Source organism: Hetaerina americana, unplaced genomic scaffold (genome assembly GCF_022747635.1).
Source record: "Hetaerina americana unplaced genomic scaffold, ioHetAmer1.1.p SCAF_15, whole genome shotgun sequence".
Taxonomy (NCBI): Eukaryota; Metazoa; Arthropoda; class Insecta; order Odonata; family Calopterygidae; genus Hetaerina; species Hetaerina americana.
This window is the reverse complement of record NW_027286625.1, coordinates 6,393,851-6,409,492: the sequence shown is the minus strand read 5'-3', so window position 1 is coordinate 6,409,492 and position 15,642 is coordinate 6,393,851. Positions and strand designations below refer to the sequence as shown.

Sequence of the window (15,642 nt, the reverse complement as noted above, 5' to 3'; positions counted from 1 at the left end):
TTGGGAATCTTCGCTATTTATAGGCCGAAACAAAGTTCTCGATTGAATTTCCAATATTTTTCCAACTATAAAATGAAATATAGATGTTCCATGAGAAAATACGAAATCGCAACCACAGCTTAATTTATGATTTGCGAAATCATCCACATTAGTGCGCCCCTGGGAGTAAATAAAAGACGAAAATGATCCCATTGTTCCTATTAACAAGGTGGAATTGTGGATGCGAGAGCTCTGTAGGAATAATCTCCTCACGTCAGAGCCATAATAGTACGGGTCACACTTCACCATCGCCGGGTGAATAAAAATAACATATCGATTCCCCACCGATACGCGCGCGTGCGGAGGACTTCGATAGGACGCGTTGGCAGGCGTTGGGCAATGGACGAGAGGTATCCCCGGGGGAGATGGGTCAAACCCGTGCATTTCACAACGGGCGTGCATTCCCCGGTGGCTGACTCTCTCGGCCCCTCCTCCTCCCTTCCATCCGACGGTTGGGGCGAGAGGAGTAAATGACGACGGCAAGGGGAAGGACGGTTCCCGCGATTTTTAAACCTCCCTCTCCCTCGCGCGGAAGTTTTAAGGCGATCCTGAAGGAGGGCCGCTCGAAATACGCATTGAGGAAGGGCGGATTCGGGTTAGCCCTTCCGAATAGGAATCCGCAGAGGCTATTTTCCCCCATTAGGCAACGTTCCGCCCGAGCAGTAGTGGAAAGTAACCGCTGCTGACCATATGTTCGGCGGTGTGAACATTAATATAAGGACCCAAGGAGTCCACGAGCTCGTTAAGTCAATCTTGTATAAAATATTTAACCAATTTAAGGCGATGAGGATTTTACACTGGCGTGGACAGGAAGAAAAACAAAGTAAAGAGTGCTTAGGCATGGTGGGGGATGAGGTGAGGCTATTTGAAGCAATTCCAAGGAGGTAGGAAAAGTGGATACGATGTGCATTGACTGGAAATTAAATGCTGAACACTGTGTCAGAGGAGAGAATGTTGGGCAATCAAAGTAAGGTCAGGAAAAGACTATTAGGAAGTATCTGGAATTAATGAATGGTATCTAACGTATTAGGGAATTAACTTTTCGTAACAGGCGGCACTCAGGAGAATTCAGCGCTTATTAGTTCGGTCCATCCAACATGAAATGACAGAATAGCTGCTCTTAATAATAATACTCTTCATATATCTCTTTCAGTTGGCTGACGGTAGTTTTTGAGTTTGCATTTGATTTTTTTAAATATTTCATTAAGTTATTCCTTAACAAATGATTCAAATTAGTTTTGATTCGAAATTTTCGGCAGAATTAATTAATTTAAGTTAATTAATTAAGTTGCGCATTAATACTTAAGTTGCGCATTAGTATATTTGTGTTTGCTTTTTGAGCTTGAAACTATAAAATCACGTTATCACGTGAATAGCGAGCGATGAACAAATAAGTAATTGAGCTTTGAAGAGCCAAGAGATGAGTAAATGTATAATTATCGCAACAAGTAAGCGTATGCGATATTTATCTCAATGTCCATACTTTACTTGATGAAAGTGGCTTGCATAGCACGAGGAAAGTAAGGAAAACTTGTCAAATTTTGACCGAGTAATAACTGCATTAACGCAACCGCACATATGCTTTTTCCCGAATCTTGGGTTGAAATCCGTAAAATAACGTACTTTCGATGCACGAGTTCATCAATATATTTATTGTTTCTATCAAGCTTAATGCGTGACTAGAGTAAAGAATATTTACATCAGCGAATAATAGTGGAGATGTCTCACCTATCTTTCGACTAGGTTGTGCATTGAAGAAAGTTTCGAAGTTGAATGTTTTACATTAAAATTCCCCCGAGAGGTAAATCATCCTTTGAGACAATCAAATTGAGGTAGGTGCTTCGTGTTCTAGATAAACATTATCTGATCCTTCACTAAAATTCCTTTTCCCAAACTTATCTTAAAAGCACAATCAGGTTAGATTCTCTTGTTATTGATGCACTTAATTTCTTACGCTGTGGAAAAACTGAAGTAAGTGTTTAGCAATAGGATTTTACAGTTGATTCCATGAGTGCTCAACCACATGGCCTCAATTGTTGATGAGATGTGTGAATACATACCGAAGCCTACCATTTAATCCTTACTGAAGATCCCCATGTTAGAAAGAGGACCGTACAAGCTTCTTATCACTTTGCAATCTTATCGTCAAGATTCTATTTTATCAACTTAATGGCTTCATACGGATCAATTCTGATTTGAAGTATTCCGATTGCATTCTTGTGAAGGAGAACATGTGTGCAGCATCATTGTTTATTGTATTGAAGATGGCTGAGATGTTTGGCACTAAGTATTCTTCGTAATAATATATGTACCAATTGGCACGTAGTACAATAGTTGCACATGGGAGAAAGATAAGATATAAGATGTATAGCTTTGGGGCATTTTCGAATATTATCAAAATATAAGAATCGCGTGGGCAAGAAGGCGTTCCATCAAAATGTTTACATCCACCGATAGGGGGATACTCAGCCCTGAAAATAAGAATGCACTTCATTGAAATATGAATCTGGAGCTTTCTCTATGACAGTAAGGCATTGGCCGAAAGAGCATCAGAAAGAGAAGAAGCGACACATGGAACGTAGCGAGAACGGTGAAAGCCAAACGGAAGGATAGAGAAACCAACGAACTGTCGGAGAGGAATTCTGCGTAAATCAGGAGATGAAAGAAATTGTATGATCCCTCTCGGAAGAAAAGGATGAATTTATCGGGTAAATTTTTAATTGAGACAGTCGTCGGAGGCTAAGTGGACGATAGGGAATACAGAGGAAGACGAAGAAATGATTGAAACAGAGAATGACAGAGGAAGTTAGGAAATATTCGGGTGTAGAAATGTTTAACGAATGAACGATTGAGCTGCGTGAAACCATTATCTTGAAGGTTATGTTCCTAGGAGGATGATAATCTAAAACCTCCCTAGGCAACTAATAACGTGTAATACCTCAAGTACGAAATGATACTCTTAAACCAGTCGAGTAGGCAATGACTGGCTCAAGCTATAACATATGAAGTCGAAACAAATTCAAAATATTTGATTCTAAATCTGAGTTTCGTAAATAATCGCATCAGTTACCGTCTTCCCATCAGCTTTCGCGCAGTCTCATGAGTGATGAAAAGAAAAAATGTTGACCAGAAGATAGATGATTAATCATTGTGCCTAACTGGCACATTTTCCTGCATAAAACAGAAATATAAATTGGTTCTTTTTGCAGTAAATCCGTAGTATACAACTCCATTACAGAGTTTCTATTTAGAATAGACAAATTTTATTGTAATATATTATAAACCTGTCTATTTTGTGAAACGCTGTACATAGCTAGTAATTATTTCAATCACTACTTTAAAAACTAAATTTATATTCTTTTCATCAAAATTGAGATAATTTCTCTCCTATGATTACTGAACTCGTCATGGAAGGTAAATTTTACGTGGATATATTTTGCATTCAAACTATTCCAGACATTCTTGGTATCCAATGCAAAGTGTGCTTTTATACTCTTTAAGTAGATTAATGGAGGCATGAAGAATTTGCGTTTTCATGTTCTGGACTTAGTTCACCTCGAGACGAACCCGTCGTAACATAATGACTCCAAATTCACTCAAATAATGAAATGAGATGAAAGATTTAAAATTCATTTGCAAGAGAAAAAATTTTGTGGAGACCTGAGTATTTTAAAAAATGCGCTCCTTGTGTATTTTGTTGCCACATTTATACATCGTTTCATTGAAATCATGACTGTTTTGAACGATTTTAGCTGCTGGTGTAAAGCGGCAACGATGTAAACGTTACGAAAACTTGTTTATTTTGGAGGCAAAGGACAATTCAATTAAAAATTTCGCGAGAAATTCCAATTCTCGGTCGTTTCCCAAGCACACTCGTTGACTCATTTGGCAAACTCTTCCGACCCGTGACACTATACCTTTAATAATAATATCATGTTATCGTTTTCTCTCATTTGTTTGTTTCCCGAATTAGTTTGGCGACCCCATGGCGTGAAGAGGGAGCGGTGTAAAATTCAGAGCCCCTCACGTTCCCGCACGATTTCCGCGTTAAGACTTTGAATTTTGTAAAAAATTCCCTCTCCTCGCAGATTTCGCCGATATTTTCTGCACTGCGACTACGAGCAGGCATTGAGAGGATCACCCCATCCGCACTGACCGTCGGAATTATAATTAGCCGACGCCTGCCTACTTTCCCTCTCCGATTCCCTTCGCCTTCATTCCGTCTGTTCCTCCCAAATCTTCCCTCTTGGGACACGCTTAAGGAGGTTCGATGTTGGCTGCACGAAGTCAGCGTGTCATCTCAGTTCATGAATTAATGATTTGGTGTATTTCGTAAATGGATATGAAGTTAATGTAACCGTGTTTGATCACTTTGAGATTCTCATTAATTTGAAAACATGCTCTAAAATTTATTTTTGATTAGTTTTCAGGGAAAACTTTTGAATCCATACAATTTCGGATGTTTTTCTGAAGACTTATTAATATTATTTAAACATAGCGAGTAAGCGATGTTGTATTAGAACTCTGATAACCTTTTTATATTTGTAAACAGATTATTAGTTTTTACTGAGAACATGTATTTTTGCACCATTCAACTTAATTTACCATTTAAACCATTCCTCATAATTTTTCTGGTGATAGTCCATCACTACCATAACCAAACCGTTATCTACGTGAATGGTGACTTTATAGGTGAGGATAGAGCACACCCAATACGAAACCCAACTGTGTGTGAAATTCACGCATCAGGTTTTTAGGGGGGGGGGCACAATTCCTTTCCCTGTGTCGCCTGTGATTTCTCAGGGAGATCAGGTACCTGAAAAATAACACAACTTAGGTGACGCTGAGGGTGTGACGATGACACTTCTGGACACCCTCAGCGCCTCCTAAGTTTTGTTATTTTTCACATTCATGAAAAATCTGAAATGAAAAATAATTAAATAATGAAAAAGTGTCATCCGGAAGCGAACCCTAGTCCACCAGTCAGTATTCCAGCACTCTAATCATTAGACCATCACGTCCCTGCAACTCCTGTCGCTACACCAGCATATAATCCTCATTTACTTAACGGTCAAAATATAATCGGTGAACAAAACCCTAATAATTACACACAATCTTTGTTATCCTTTTACTTTAATTTAAATCAAATATTTTCATAAAGTGACTTCAGATAAACAGTCAAATTCAACTAGTTGCATCTACACAATATCTCTCCCGCAAGTCACCGCAAGGGCGTATGGCGGGGGGTGGTGGCAGGGCACCAGCTATACATGCGCAACTATTAACTCATGCATGGATCACACAAATGGATGTCTATATACATTAGGCAATCATTGCCTAAGTCATTAAATTTTGGTCTTCAATCAAATACATATCACATATTTTGTTTTGGTTTTGTATTTTTGCGAGGGAAGAACGAATACTTGAATCAGTCATTTTATTTTCATAGTCGAATCTACCAATAAAATTAATCATATTAATTCCCTCGGTGTCTCAAGAAAGCTCTATGGATCAGTGGTAATTCAGTGAACGTAAAGGATGTTGCTCTCCTCCGTTTCATTCGGTCGTTTTACGAATACATACGCTTTCAGAGATAGGAACAGTAAGTCATTCATAAAATAGTTTCCAAATGGTCGCGTTATGTAAACACTCGTAGAGGTGACAGGAATTTCCAAAACTAGCTCGATCTTTTATGCCCTCCCAGAACACCCACTCAGAGCAAGGATTCAGCCAATTAGAGCGGTAGGAAATTCACCTATGCCGAAGTGAGCGAGCGTCGTCTAACAGGAATGCGGTGCAATGCAGTGGAGAGAGAATTTAGTCTCCCACATCTTTGAAACCCATGCTGTGATTAAGGCGGAGGCCAGAGCATTATCACGCTAAGCTTTTCTGATAAGCTTTCAAAGTTTTGAGTTTGTTGCAACAGAACTGCAAACTTCCACGTGCAGATTGTCGTATCTACATCAAGAGTCAATAGAGGGTTGTTTTTCTAACCCGGAAAGAGAGGGTCCCATAATTTCTTCGATATTTTCGCTGCTGAACCGACCAAGAGCAAACTTTGCTATCGTCAATTCTCTATTGATCCCTACCCTTATCTCCAAAATAATTACCCTAAGAATATTTGATAGCAGAGCCTAAGAAGTGAAAATTTCACGGGATATTATTCAAGAATAATCATTTTTAAGAACAGAAATCTGACGTTTGGAGTTGTTTTTCTTCCATATTTGGTACTAAGCTCGATCGTTCTTTAACCAAAGGACCCAGATTCGTGTTCCGAATGAATATTTGCGTTGAATTCAATGGTTTCACCGTACAGGGCATAAGAGGCTTAACTGCTACTAAGAGACACGCAAACCACCACAGTCTGAATTTGTTGAGCATTATCCAGCAACTGATTATTTTAATCTACGTATGTCCCCATGATAAACATTTTTGAAATTACTTCCTTGTACCAGTCTTCAATGATGGTTTTTGTAGCTTATTTTCAGTCCTTTTTTTAACCATACATTTTCATCTCATTTCAGTGATAATTTTTGAGCTCGGAGAATCCGGATTTGGAAAGATGTGACGCTCTTTAACTATAACTCAATGGCATTTCCTCGTGTACTGCATAGGGTCTAGTCTCATCTAACGTGACGTTGATCCGATCTCGTGCGGAATTCACCGAGATGTCCCAACTGACGTCGCTGGGCTTCTCACCTCCCTTTCTCATTACCATAATTTTTATTTGTCCCAATTAGCTCGCCTCCCTAATGACACAAGTTCGAAAGATTCATCGCTCCCCCGTAACTACCAAACTTGACGAGCGTAGCCTTGAAAGTTGAAAGAGGTTGCTCCCCCCTCCCCGTACACCCCCCCCTCCCCCCCCCCAAGTCTCACTCACCGCTTCGCGCCTCGTTTGCACTTAGGAACCTTATTTATCACAACACGGGACGATTTTTAATACCGGATCTCGTGATACTTAATATTATATCGTAAAACTCGTCATTGGTGTTTACATCACCATTCTAATCCATGCAAAAGCATCCTTATCCTTACCGTATTAGTTTAAGGAAATATGTCTGTTCTCCTCTACTTGCGATTCTTTTTCCTTTTCTGTTGAAAGAGAGCGATAAGCTTTTCCTTACTGGCTTCTAGGCTATCATGACTCTGCTAAAGCCGTTCACAGAAACCCCGAGGGTGTTTTTCTTGCGTTTCGAGAATATGTGAAAAATATTCTGTTTTTCCTCGATGAATATGATAGAAGGAATAAATGATTCGGTTAGATTGATGGACCCATAAAACTCTTTCCTCCGAAAAAAAATGTATAATTATCAATTTCAAGTTGATAAATATGAAATTGTTGATTATTGACGGTATTAATTTTAAATTTTGATCCTTTGTTTAATCTCAACACAAAATTTTAATTGTGGTAAGACCATCGTGAGCGGGGTAGTCTGGTGGGTAGAACAACTTTAAGAACTAACCAAATGACCCGCGTTTGATTCTAAGTGACGCATCTCTGCTACCTCGACTGCGTGAGGTTTTGGGTGGCAGATCTTCCTTGAAAAGTTAAGGTGGCAAATGGGAAAGAGCAGGACCTTTTTACTGTAAGGTGTGAATTTCACAGTGTATTGTGCATAGTACGACTTGGGATTCACCCTAACCTATTAAACCAACCATCGCATTGATTAATGACGCAATGCAGATATTGTCTAATAGTTACTCTACACTTAAGTCATTCCTCATCGGAAAAGTTACAGAAAGCTATTGAACGAACTCCATAAGCGTAAGAAAAACTTTTTCATCTGAGTATTTCAGTGAATATTCATTGTTTCGTAAACCTTAGTCGCTCAAATTATTCTAAAACGGAACTTAGTTCCAATACTCTTTCACCCTGAGTAGATATCTGCACCTAGCCATGATTATTTTACTAATGGTATTTTAAGTTATTAGTTAATGTTATTGAATTCTTTCTCAAGCATATCCATGCACATTATAATCGTTACAACATTTCGAAGAATAGAAATATCCATATGGATTTCAATAACAACTAAATGGCACTCGACGAAATTTATGATTTAAATATGACTGCCTAAATATATTTTTTAAATCAGTACAGTCAATACGGCCACGCGATCAAATGATCTCTTAACTCGAGATTAATTTCATCACCCAAACAGTAGTGACATTCAAAAGTTACTTTCTAAACCTTTCAATATTTCTTTCGGCATGTTATTTTCGTTATTCCTTGAAATAAAACAGTGCCTATCATTTCGTTGCATAAACCAACAGTACTCCATATTTCATTCAGGGTGAGCATCATGTCCACTTACTTGGCCGGATAAAACGAGAAGCAATGAGCTAACGGTCATATCTGTGACTTTGAATGTCCTCCTCAGTATCCGGACGTTTCAGCCCACAAATCATGAATGCCAATTGACTCATATTCATTGACCACATGCATCATCTCTCCGTACTTCTATCGGTCGACCCTTTCAATGCTTTTCCTCGTCCCAGTCAAGACGAGGGCCTAGAGGAATCGTCCGTCTCCCGTCCATTGGGGGTGCTAACCTTTAAGGCTAAGGAGGCCAAGTGAGCCAATTCTTATGGAAACGCTATGAATAGATATTAACTCGGCAAGTGCATGCGATGATTTCCATTAAGTGAACACGCAGAGAGCGTTTCAATTTGTTTCCCATCGGAGCACTCCAGCGAAACAATCCCAATTGTATATCTTTTCAAAGCGAACCGGCAAGTTAATGCAGACAAATGGCGTGCCTCTGGGGGTTTTTCTCATAGTAGTGGCCACATTTGGGTAACAAGCAGTTATCCTACACTTAAACAGGGTAGGATTGAGATTTATTTACTTTCCAGGCTTTTTTGATGAACCTCTTGCTCATATATGTGCCACGGTATAACGTGCTTTCATCAGGGACTACACCCTCAGTGTCCGCTCTAATAAGTTCGTTCCCAAAGCATAAGTCGAACCGTGACCTTTTATCCTAGGAAACCGCCAGGTTATCAACCAGACTGACCCAACTGGCATCCAGTACGTGTGGGTATCACGAAATTTAACTTGCACAGGTTATTCAAGGAAATTTCTCTTCATGACTATGTTCAAGAAGTAAAAATAACTTGAGTGATAAGGGTGATGAGTGGTTTAGGGTGAAATCGCTTTTTCAAATCATTTATATGAATGTACATTTTTTTTCAAATGATTTGAAATCAAGTTAAGGAAACGTAGATCTGTAAAAAAATCAAAAGCTTCATGCAAACAAACTTTTTCTAAATTGTTTTATTGTGACCTAAAGGTGTCATCGTTCAGCCGAAACGTTTCGAATCCTAATGGCAATTAATTCGTCGTGATTGTAGAGAAAGCTTCTTTATTCTCTTTACGCTTTTATCTCCATACGACGTGAGTCCGGTTTTTCTGAAAGTGTAAAGGTAGCAATTGCTCTCAGCAGAAATTTCCACTTTCCTCGCTGGGGTCAGTGTTGGTCCGGTGGCTGACATAAACGGTTCCCTTTCGATGAGCTTGTATTCGAATTCCAGTAATTTTACGATGTTACCGATTCCGACACAGTGTGTTGCGTTGAGGTCACTTAAAGTTCAGCTTTCTGCCGGAAGGTGAAAACCTCATAGGCCGCTTTGTGATTCACGTCAGTGCGCCATGAGTTGACGTCGTGTTTCCTCCCCTCCCCCCGCACACCCTCCGTTCCGTAAGACTCCTGCTTCCCTCCCTCCCCCATCAATTTACCCACCCGCCCTTAATGGGGTAAATTACCTCTGCCGTCCGCCGCTTCCCCTAACAACTCCTGCTGCTACTCATATCCTTCCCTCTTTTAAGCGCTCAATATTCATCATCCTTCTTGGAGAAGTCAAATACTCAAACGACCTTCTCCGTGGAGGCGTCATCGAAGGGCACGTACTTCACCGTCGCGTCGATCCCACATGGCGTCGAGGGAGAATCGTTTCCGGGAAGATGAGCTGGTGAGCCTGTCGTCCCTTCGGTCGGGACTCCGGGGATGAATTTCCGGGACCGGATATCTAAATGCCGAGATTGCATTGTTTGAAATTACAATTTATATATGATTTCCTCAATATACTCGTATTTGGCAATTTTTATTTTTAACCACAAAGAGTATAATTAGGTAATTCCATTTGAAATTTTCATGATTATCTAATATATACGTCTTTTAATAATGGCGCTTAATTGGATCGATGTTATCATCCAGTACGTGCGATATATATATATATATATATATATATATATATATATATATATATATATATATATATATATATGTATATATATATATACCACGATTGTCCGGAAAAACTCATACGAGCGGCACAATAATGGGCTGACACAACATAACACAAATAGAAAAGAATAGACACATATAAAAGAACACTTACACGGTAAATTGTTCGAGCTTTCGGCCCTCTCAGGGGCCTTCTTCAAGAGAGACTCTTGAAGAGTCTCTCTTGAAGAAGGCCCCTGAGAGGGCCGAAAGCTCGAACAATTTACCGTGTAAGTGTTCTTTTATATGTGTCTATTCTTTTCTATTTGTGTTATGTTGTGTCAGCCCATTATATATATATATATATATATATATATATATATATATATATATATATATATATATATATATATCGTATATGATAAGGGATGGCATTATTAACAATAAATTCTCAGTTTTAATCTTACTCGAGGATCTGGTTATTCCTTTCCTTTCTCAAGTTGATCTTGAAGAAATCGGCATTTAAGAGAAAGTTTAATTGGCTACCAACAGGAAAGGTTTCTTTTTCGTATGCCTGGGTCAAAACATTTATATCCCGCGGGCGAAAAATATCGAGAACATTTTTTCTGAATATACTGACGTCAATACCTTCCCATGAAGAACCTACTGTTCTCTCTCCCAGCTTCCTTCGCTACCCAGTCATAGCATTTAATAGAATCATCGATTGCTTCTGTCTCACGAATACCTTTTTTTTAATGGTTTCAATGATTGCAACCTTGGCGAGGACATTCATCGCAATGTATGTGCCCACATGTGACACGGTGGGCTAATGCGGTCAAACGGAGATGTGCTTAGTTGTTCTCAGAATGTTCTCAATAACCATGTAGAATACTTGATAATTTTTATAATAATATTGTTTTCAATAATTCGCTTGAAAGTTTAAGTTGTTTTTCCTTTCCCTCTACGCTCAATAAATATCTTGTTTCCAGCCAAAACCGTAAATAAAATAATGTGAAATAACGCAAAATTACGTATCGTTACATGTATTAACATTTTGTAATCATATCACCAATTATAAATAACTAAATCTACATACATTTTAGCCCATACATCACAAAAAGAGTCATGCAAGTACATGAGCCTACACTAATACGCAATGCGCAGTTAAAAGATCATACAATTTCCATACCGGTCGCTCAAAAAAAATAAAAAGTAGCACTTTGACATTTTATTATTTACATACCATTTTCTCCAAGGAGCGTGTTTTTGGAACATATTTTGTTAAATAATTTCACGAATGAGGGCACGACGATAGAATAATTGCTGGCGCTCAATGTTATAACTACCGTTCTCTTATCTTCTTTAAGGTAATTTCAATGATCTTTCATCCTTAGAGACATATTTATCCGTAATCATTAATTTATACTTGCAAAATCCTATCAGTCATTTTAAATGTTTTGGTATTGGTTTAATTTTACATATTATTATATTATCCTATTGGTTTTTCGATAACCTATTTATATATTGGACCTCATAATACTTTTAATATTCAATTCTAGCCAGAAAGAAAGATTAAGTGGCTCAACCCAAGCTAAAAGTTATTTTTATGACAATACTTTGGATATTATGAGGGCAACGCCTTTCCTTTACAAAGGACTCCTTTTCATCGGGAATCAAGCAACCCATTCTACTACTCTTTATTATACCCGCCTGTTCGGTTTATATTCACCATCTTAATTCTTGAACATCTCATTATTTTTGTCTACTAGTGGTTTATCATTATTCAATATCGTATGCATGTGAAGTTTACGTGTCTTTCAATAAAGAAATACGAAGCCGAGCACGGTAAGATGGGAGACATCAAGTTGGCTAGTCTAATACTTGTAATGGAGTCTTTCAATATGAATTAATTCAAGACTGCGCACAAACCTTGCCTGCATTTCCTCTTCTCCGTCGAAGTCGATAGCCGCCACCTGATAGCCGTCCTCCGGAAGGTCAAGTCGCAGGAGTGCGTTAAAGCCAGTCGCATTCTTTTGATGAAAATCGAGAAATAAAACGTCTCGACACAGCTTTACGGTGAATATCGAAGAGAGATATACCTACCATAACTTGTGTGACTCAGCAGATCCTTCCCTCCCAGCAACAACATGACTTTCTCAGTACGTACCCACCTTGGAGTAAAACAATAAATCGGTCGCCGAACTCTCACCTCTGCTTTTTCCATAAATGAAGACGTATTGAATTATAGCAGACGTCGTATGGGAATTTATTCCGCTGAACAGATCACTTAAACTTTCATTTCGTTTAAAAATACTTGAATAATCTTCGTTGCGGACTATTATGTTATTTTCAGGATGTAGAAGCAATTAATCATTATCCTTAAGTGATTACCTATGAATTACTGCCTTTATTTGTGTCCTCGTGTTTTCCTCTAGCATTGCGGGATAGGGTTTAATGTGACGGATTGAGAATTAGATCAATGATAATGTGATCTTCATCGTGCGTCCCGAGTTCCCATATGTCCTACGGATAACACTTTAGTGATCCGTATTTCGAGCATCATATTCTGGCTCTTTGCTGTCATTATTGCGATTGAATGCTTCAACAATGCGGACTTAGAATCTCTCACCGTTCTTTCGTTACTTCAAAATTCTTATATTTTCTTATTCGCGGGCCAAAACGAAATAATCTTTACCATATGTGAATTTGAACAAATTTAGTCAGTATCTTTGGCTCTTCTTTTCTTAAGTCTCAGAAATGCGTACAAACCGGAAGAATGTAAAAATTATGCCTTGGAAATAATATACCTCGATTTTTATGCAATGCTTATGACCTGGTAAGTAATGGAAACTATTTTTAACATTCTTTTACTGATTGTTGACTTTATGAAAACTTTGAAAAAGAATTGGAACCCTCATTTAAAATCATGTAACCTGCTGATGTGACCCAACAACAATTAATTCAATACAACAATTTCAGAGCGTAAAAATCATTCGCCTTGACCGGGATTCGAACCCAAAATTTCAGAGTTTAAGAGGACGCCTCGATAGCTTAACTGGCTAAAGCACTCGACCGGACATTGAGGGATCCGGGTACGAATCCCGGTCAAGGCGAATGATTTTCACACACTGAAATTTTTGTATTGGAATGCATATTGGCGGATGACTCCGTTTAAAGTTACTGCTGCGGCCTCTCCCGCAGTTTCTTTCGAATTTGAAAAATTAATTCGATTGAGATAAATTTGTTTCAATTTGAATTACCCTTTTAAAATAATGCCCTCTTCATATTTGTCACGCGTGGAGAAACTGGAAAATTTCGAAGTAGTAACGAGAACGGGCAATCGCACGCTCCCTAATGGAGCCACTTGTGATGACTCGACCTTTGACCCAGATTACGAGTGATTCGAGGCGACCTCCGATGTCATTTCGGACAAACCGTTGTCCCAGCACCGGGTCCGGAAGCGAAAGGGCGGTGGCGGAGATGACCGCCTGATGCCCCCCCCCCACTTTCCGGCCCGGAAAATCCAACCACCAGATTCACCCCCTTCACGCCCATCCCCCGTTGTGCTAGTAGTATTTCTTTCTCGTTTTGTCACCACCATTTCCCGCTCTTTAACCTTGTTTTTTTTTCTCTCCTCTCTTTTGTGTCTGCAGTCGCGATGCCCTCGCCCGTGGCGACGGCGACGGAGGGTTCGACAAACAGGGGGTCAGCAGGCTCACACCACCAGCCGGAATTCGACGAGGTCATCGAGGACATCCTCAATCAGACCGGTGAGTACATGGGAGGGAGGAGGTTCCCGCCAAAACAAGCGAGGGCGTTAGCTCGTCGCGTCCCCAGTTTGCAGCCCAACGTGATGTATTCGTAGCTTTTAACTTCGACGATTATAGCGAGTCGGTTGACTGACTGCCACAGTGCCAAGTTCCTAAGGAATATTTAACCTTCTGCAGGTGCGTCTCTTTTCTACCAATAAAGCCGTTCACTGATAGGTTGGTAAACGCAATATAACCTGACCTGGTGTAAATAACGCAATATAGTTCCAGTGACAATACTCACATCGTTGCCCACATCTGGCTCACTTCTCGCAAATGTAAATTGCCTTGTATCCTAGTATGACGTGAGGAATGAGGTCTTTTTCGCCCTTAATACTCGTCACACCTTGTCACAACCTCTCCGAGTTCCAACTCTTCTGAAAACTGTCTCTCTGGCATCTCTTTCCCTCTTCAATACTTTAAATTTGAATGAAAATGATCAACTGCACTAATATAACTAATGATTCCCCATACTGTAACCCCATGGAGATTTGTTTAATGTCTTGTGATTTTAGCTAAGACCCAAGGGTTTATTTTTAGCGTTTCGTATTTCGTATTCTATCCCTTCCCCGACCTCACCCGTTGTTTGACCGCACCCCTGCTCTATTTTGGGTGTTACTTATTAAAGATAAGGACGGCTCCTTCGATGGATAGAAGGAACGGCACAAAGGAAGTCCCTCGATTAAATTCGTTCAACCTTCTCTTTGGGCTCCTTGTTTCGTATACACTGCGGGACTTGGGTGCTGCTTTATCTCTTAGTATTGGGTCTCAATGGCTTTAAGAATGGTCGCAGAGGAACAAATCCAGGAATTTTAACAAAGAATTGCTTGAGGATTGGCTATAAGCCATTGAGGATTTCACGAAATCACGTTGAAAAAAAATGTTGGTAATATGATGGTCGTAAAGTACAATGTCCATCCAGGAGATTACCAGAGTAGCTTTGTTAACTTTTCAAAAAGTCAGTCCTGCCATGGTAAAAGTAATTATAACGATCTAAGGCCGTCACTCTGGGATAAAATTGTCAGGTAATGTTTAAGACAATGTGAGGAAATTACATGAGTTATGAGGTACCTCATATACTACGAAAATATTCGGGAAAATGTGGGAGGATGAGACTCCATGGACTGATTCGTTGAATCTATGCGGAAGGAATCTGGCCAGAAGAATTTGTGAGATGAGTTTTAGTTCCTATTCCGCAAAAGGTAAAGGCTATATCATGTGAGGACTACAGGACAATAAGTTTGATATCACACGCAGCTAAAGTTGTTCTCAGGATCCTAAGCAAAAGGATAGTGAGTAGTACCAATGATTACTTAGGGGATGATCAGTTTGGGTTTAGGAAGGGAGAGGTGCGCGTGATGCAATTGCAGTAATGAGATTATTAAACGAGAGGAATATGGAATACAATCAGGAAGTATTTGCCTATTTCGTAAATTTCGAAAAAGCGTTTCATAGAGTGAATTTGGGGAAAACTAATTAGTATTCTGCAGAAAATAGGAATAGATTGGAGGTAAAGGAAGCTAATCCGCCACCTGTACATGCCTCATACTGCTCAGGTGCGGGTGGGG

The 15,642-nt window shown here is 39.4% G+C and overlaps 1 protein-coding gene across 3 annotated transcripts in view; it reads left to right on the top strand.

Moving 5' to 3' along the window:
* LOC139686779 (uncharacterized) overlaps positions 1–15,642 on the top strand; it is a 472,645-nt gene that overhangs the window by 325,645 nt on the left and 131,358 nt on the right. For all 3 annotated transcript variants that reach the window (XM_071583818.1, XM_071583820.1, XM_071583819.1), the window contains exon 2: positions 13,919–14,035. In XM_071583818.1, coding sequence (XP_071439919.1) covers positions 13,919–14,035 — 117 coding nt within the window. The remainder of the gene's footprint in view (positions 1–13,918; positions 14,036–15,642) is intronic.